The sequence below is a fragment of the Pinus tabuliformis genome, chromosome 8 (assembly GCF_031772625.1).
Source record: "Pinus tabuliformis cultivar Carrire ecotype Pingquan chromosome 8, CPIR1, whole genome shotgun sequence".
NCBI lineage: Eukaryota > Viridiplantae > Streptophyta > Pinopsida > Pinales > Pinaceae > Pinus > Pinus tabuliformis.
In genome coordinates, this window is record NC_142294.1 from 679,437,880 (window position 1) to 679,443,567 (window position 5,688).

General features: G+C 35.7%; 1 protein-coding gene across 1 annotated transcript; it reads right to left on the minus strand.

Annotated features, from left to right (window-relative positions):
- Window positions 1-877: 877 nt before the first annotated feature.
- On the minus strand, window positions 878-4,967 carry LOC149237406 (MLO-like protein 6). The gene is made up of 14 exons (XM_089372647.1): window positions 4,773-4,967; window positions 4,582-4,639; window positions 4,174-4,325; window positions 3,962-4,078; window positions 3,780-3,840; window positions 3,477-3,565; window positions 3,286-3,360; window positions 3,084-3,172; window positions 2,912-2,961; window positions 2,779-2,819; window positions 2,508-2,681; window positions 2,380-2,415; window positions 2,225-2,292; window positions 878-2,050 (listed from the first exon to the last, which is right to left on the minus strand). The coding sequence occupies exons 1-14, from the start codon at window positions 4,899-4,901 to the stop codon at window positions 1,960-1,962; spliced, it is 1,230 nt and encodes a 409-aa protein (XP_089228773.1). The 5' UTR covers window positions 4,902-4,967; the 3' UTR covers window positions 878-1,959.
- Between the last annotated feature and the right edge of the window lie 721 nt (window positions 4,968-5,688).

A 5,688-nucleotide genomic window follows, 5' to 3' on the forward strand; every position in this document is an offset into this window, starting at 1 on the left:
TCTAGCACATTTTTATTAACAAAATGAGCTTCATTGACCCAACACATTTTAAAAACATGGACGAGCACCTTCTAGAAGCATTTATTGCACATAAAAATATCAAATGTTAAGTGATGCAACAACCATGTTACATTTATGTTTGACGAGCCCTTGCGATTTCTATCTAGGATCAAGACATTCAACTCACATTTTCAACATGTCTATGATAAGGAGGCACGTAGAAAAACCATGAGAGAATGGTTTCAATGACAAAAACAACCATGCATTTTGACGTGATGTAAAATGGTTTTGTGTTTGTCTCCAAACTAAGTGCACTTGAAAATAGCTTAGGTTATGTTTTCCATATAAAAGATTGTTACAACACTTAATTGGTTGAAATTAGTGTTATAGACTATAAAAATCAAAATCTTATTTAAGTTCCCTTTACATCTTGCAATCAAGTTATAATATATAAAACTCTTTAATGTGCATCATTGCATTGCACAAAACATATAAAACTCTTTAGTGTGCATCATTGCATTGCACAGAACATATAAAACTGCATCATTGCATTGCACAGAACACAGACAATTCCATCACAATTATAGCTTCACACTATTTCATATTTCACTGAATTTTAACTAAACATAATCAAGAACATTAAAATATTCTTATCGACCCTTTAAAACAATTGCTTATTTATCTTCCTAACAAAACCTTTTATGTCATTCTTGTTTTACGACTAGGGTTATATTTTTAGCCAAGTATTACTGCAACTCAACCTTTTTAAACTTTATGTGTTGGCCTTCTAATCTCTTTTAACAACTCATTCTTATAACTCTATCAAAAGTGTGTTGAATTTTTCTAATAATTTCAATTGAAAGTATTTTGACATGCACATAATTGCTAATTTACATACTCCTGCAGTCAAAGTAACTTGCTTTGACAAACAAATTGTTTGATCCATTATTAAGACAGTTTCTTCTCTAGGAGTAAGAAATAGAACAGTTTACATGCCTTCGAGGACCAATCTCTATAGTTCACCCTAGCCACCCGTAAATCACAGATGGTGGAACAAACATTTAAAATCTGAGAAATGAAAATTTTCTACTACTTGCGTCAGCAACTTTTTGATGTGGGGATTTTTTTTTGTAGTTACTTTGTTCCGGGCGTGTCAGTGATCAAAACAGTTTCGCTGCGCTACCCAGGTTATTGAGAACATGCAACAATTTCCAGATTTGATGTTGCTACAGGATTTGAAATGGGATTTTTTTTTGTAGATTGTAAATTATCCAGGGCATCCATTTCTACATGTGATGCTTCATATTTTGAGTAGTAACATCCTGCTGAGATTTCCGGAGTTTCAATGTCTTCAGCATTATCATCTCTTTGAAGCAAATACAATGGAGAAGATCCATGGCTTGCCGTTGTTGACCCCCTTTGAAATCCAGAATATGAATTTCTCCGTATTTTCTGGTTTTTCTTGGCTTTCTGTTGCCATCTCTTCAAGGCATTCACTATCTGTTGTTGAGATTTGGCCTTCTTCATATGAGACCCCATCTGCATAGTTCATCCAATCAGTTTTGACAGAACAATTTTCTGTACTTTCGGTTTAATAATAGTATCATTAATTTCACCAAAAAAACTAAGCAAGAGCTTAATATAAATTTCGGTGTATATAAAGTAGAAAAATTATACCAAGAGTAACCACGTTTCAAGGTATCTATTGTCTCCCCAAAGAAGCTAGGGTGACAACAGAGTGATCATAATTGTTGCCTATTGCAAAATCTTACTGAATAATCCAAACAAATAAGTACTGTTTAGCATAAAAAGCGATATGGATTACTTTGATATATTTTTTGGAAATTGAAAGAAAGTATTACGGCAGTAGAATATATTTGAGTTATATCTACCGCCATTTTGTATAGCTTTGAGCATGTTTCAGGTTTAATTTGTATTCTGAAACATCTAAATTTGACTTTATTTTAAATTTAGGATGGAAAAACTTGCCTGTGTCACAAGTGCATAAAGTGGCAGGGTGATATAACTACATATCAACTGCACAATAACCCTGAACATAAAACACAACTAACCCACGTAATCATTGCTCAATTCAAAATATGCCTGACATCAATATTGTCCTTACGTAATAGTCATAGCACTATGCCAAATCAACAACATGAAAGGGATAAACATGAAAACAGGATTGGATCATGTGCTCTTAAGTAATAGTCTACCGACTTACCCAATGACGATTCTGATTATGATGCCATAAAACCTCTCGTGGAAACAAGATCCAAAGCCAAACTGCCACTGCAAGCATAAAGTGTGCTGATTGATACCATTGTAAACCTAATGATTCTACACACTAATTTTATTATTTGCTAGCATAATGCTTACCCATATCCACAATAAGAAAGCAAGCTGAAAAGCGTTCTGCAATAACCATCAAGCCATCGTTAATATAATGAATGCTCATTCTACCAGATTCGAGAAGTACAATTTAACAATGCAAAACCGCTTGATACCTGAAACAAAGTGAAATGGATCAAGGAAAGGACAAGTTGAGGGCGATCGAACCAAAATAACTTATTCGTTGGTTGCACTATTGGAGTTCCTTTGACTACAACTTGACTTCCTTCAATTTCTGAAGCCATATCTGATATAATAAGTTGCAGCTTCATTCCAACGATCAAAACTATCTGCAGAATGAAGCATGTAAACGCTGTAAATTTCAAGAAGTCAACCAGACAACTTTCCAAGATAGTTCAGATTAGTTTAAGATTTTCACACACTTACAATCAAGGGAACAAAAGAGAGCCATAAGTATGCATGCCACTCTGCTCACACATAACACATTCCATCAAACCAGAAACGTTAGGGGCAGGAACAAAATCAAACTTTTGGAAGAGATCAAGTTGTGAAGACTTACTATGTACATTGATAAGCAAAAAGATCATAACAAAAACCCACATAGGAGCGCTGCAGATAATGCAATAAACTAAGTGTATTAGGTAAAAAAGCCATGTTTTGTAGGGAACGAAAAACAAGAGAGAAAAAACCACATTATCGTGGGGAAGACCAGAGATTTTCTGCAGACCAACCTGATTCCAATAACCGTCTTGAAGTCATCAGCCATTGACCTCTTGATATATTTATGAAAGTCAAATTTGTCCTTGTCTGATAAATGAGCCTGTGTACAGTTCCAACAAAGAAAATTTGCAACCCTTAATCACACGAATGAAATTGGTGCTCACATAACCAAGATGAGTTACAAAAAGATAATTTGAAGTTCTCCAGACATACAATAATGAAGCCGTGGCGCAAGGTCTGGTAATCAACTTTCCTAATTGACCGAAAGAATTGTCTAAAGAAGCAAATCTGCAAATCTAAGAAAAGTCAAATACTACATCGGAAATAAATATCCATCAGATTGCATCCAAAAGGGAAACTAAGTTATATTCCTGTATGATCTGGTCATCTATTGAATCGCTTACCATCCATTTAAGAATTGGTGTTCTGCTCCAGAAATTCATATGACGTCTTACAAATGGAGTTTCATGGGCAAATCTGAACCTTGCAGGATCTGCTTGCACCAAAAAGCGAACGGGTAGCTGGTTGCAATTAGAAACAATTTTCTTAACACTGTTCAAAATGTTTCCCAATCCCCAATTATTCAACTCTAAATCATTATCCCCGTTAAGATTTGTAAATTACTCAACCCAGTTTGAGTAATCACTTTTCAACATCACATACTGATAGGGAAACCCAGCTAATATGGAAGATTGGAAACAACTTACCATGTGAAAACTGATAATCCAATGTTTCTATCTCCCTCTCCCATGCTTTCCAACGCCTCATCTGGGGACGAGAACGACTTGAATGTTTCAGCAAAACATGATTCGAGTACATGAAGATACCCAAGCCATAATTCAAACTGAATCACAATGGAGAAAATCATTATATCTCCCGTTGCACTTACTTTTGCTCTTGCTAGGGCGATTGTTAGGATACTAAATAACACATGGAGAACCGCCAATGTAAAGATGAAGATGTGGAGCTGGGTCATACCGGTTAGGGAGACCAGAGGATACTTACCCTTGAATCAAGAGGGCAAGGAAAAATTATCAATGTAACATAAATATCTGGAATTCATATCAAATGGACAACACGATCCCTAATTGCAGTGTTTACCTGTTTGGAACAATTATCGCTATCACTAGTACCCGAGACATTCTTCTCACAGGGAAGCATCGTATAGGCTATTTCTTCTGGTACACAAATCTTAGAAATGGAACTCTGTCCAGCTGTCAGTAGAAGCGAGATGACGCCCATAAGCATCAGCTCTGTCGTACAAAAATGTAAATTTCAGATGCATAATGTCAGCCAATGTGCCGAGATGAAATCTCATGAACAAATTGGGAAAATGGTAAAAGGTAAACTTGCTACATCTTTTTGTTTACATTAAATTCCACATTGTAATAGCCTCAGTACAATCAATACAGATTAATCTGAGACTTATTTTATGAAGCCAACGTATTCCATGAAGCTTAGACTTGACCAATCTACCCTCAATATCCAGATAACCCACAACAAGCCTACCTGCTTTCAGCTTTTCAAGTGCTTCATATAGGGCATTCTTGTGTCTTCTGTGTAGCCACTGAAATTATAGTCACAGAAAACTTTGTTATTGCAGAACAGAATTTCAATTCAACACTTGAAGTCCTGCCAGAATACCAAATCCAAAATCGAGGTAGGATAATGAATTGAAGAGTTTGGTGGAAAAAATTTACCGTTCCAACACGATGAATAGCGTGTTCAATAATTAGGGAGATGAGCACAAAGGCAGAACAAACAACTACTACTGCCCAAGTAGGAGTTTGCTCCAGAGAACGCTCATTACTACCACCATCTACTGCCATATTCTTCTCCCACACTTCTCAGAGATTTCAGTATTTTAAAACGAATCCGTTAATGATAGAACTCGAATATCGTCTTCCTAAATACGGAAATCTCCCATGTCAATATTTTCATTGCATATGAAATGGTAGATGGAAGGCAGAATACTTGGTCAAGATCGTACGAAATTTGCATCTAGATTAATCAAAATCGTACGAAACTTGCATCTAGCGTAATCACTAAACGACACACAAGTTGCTTGACATCTATTAATTTTTGAAGAGAGGCAATGGCTATTGGTTTGCAAGTCAACTTTTCGATCAATTTAATATACCGTGGTGACGAGCGTGCACATCCATTCGAGAATGGAAAATGCACAAGTGGATCACAAAATGGGAACGTTGACCTCCGTCTTACATGGAATTGTGACACAAGTTATATGAATGAACTCCAACCGTAGGAATTTGGAATTTCCCACGTTAATTGTCAATAAACATTCTTCTAAGAAATTTTGTTTTGTCCCCATGGAATGGTGGGGGTGGTATATGAACCAAAGAAATTTTGTTTGGCCTCCCCTAGAAGGGTGGGTGTAACGATCTTATCCTTGTGGTAATTTTTCAATCACGTATAGTGGGTGCGGTACTTTTATACTTTTTTTTTCACCAATACTCAAGTATATAGACTACGTCTAACTAAACACTAAACTAATTTTATCTTCAAGTATTATCAATGCAGTGGAAATAAACTTCTTCAATTAATCATATAAATAATATGTATGCACAGTGGAAAACATCAAGACATAACCATATG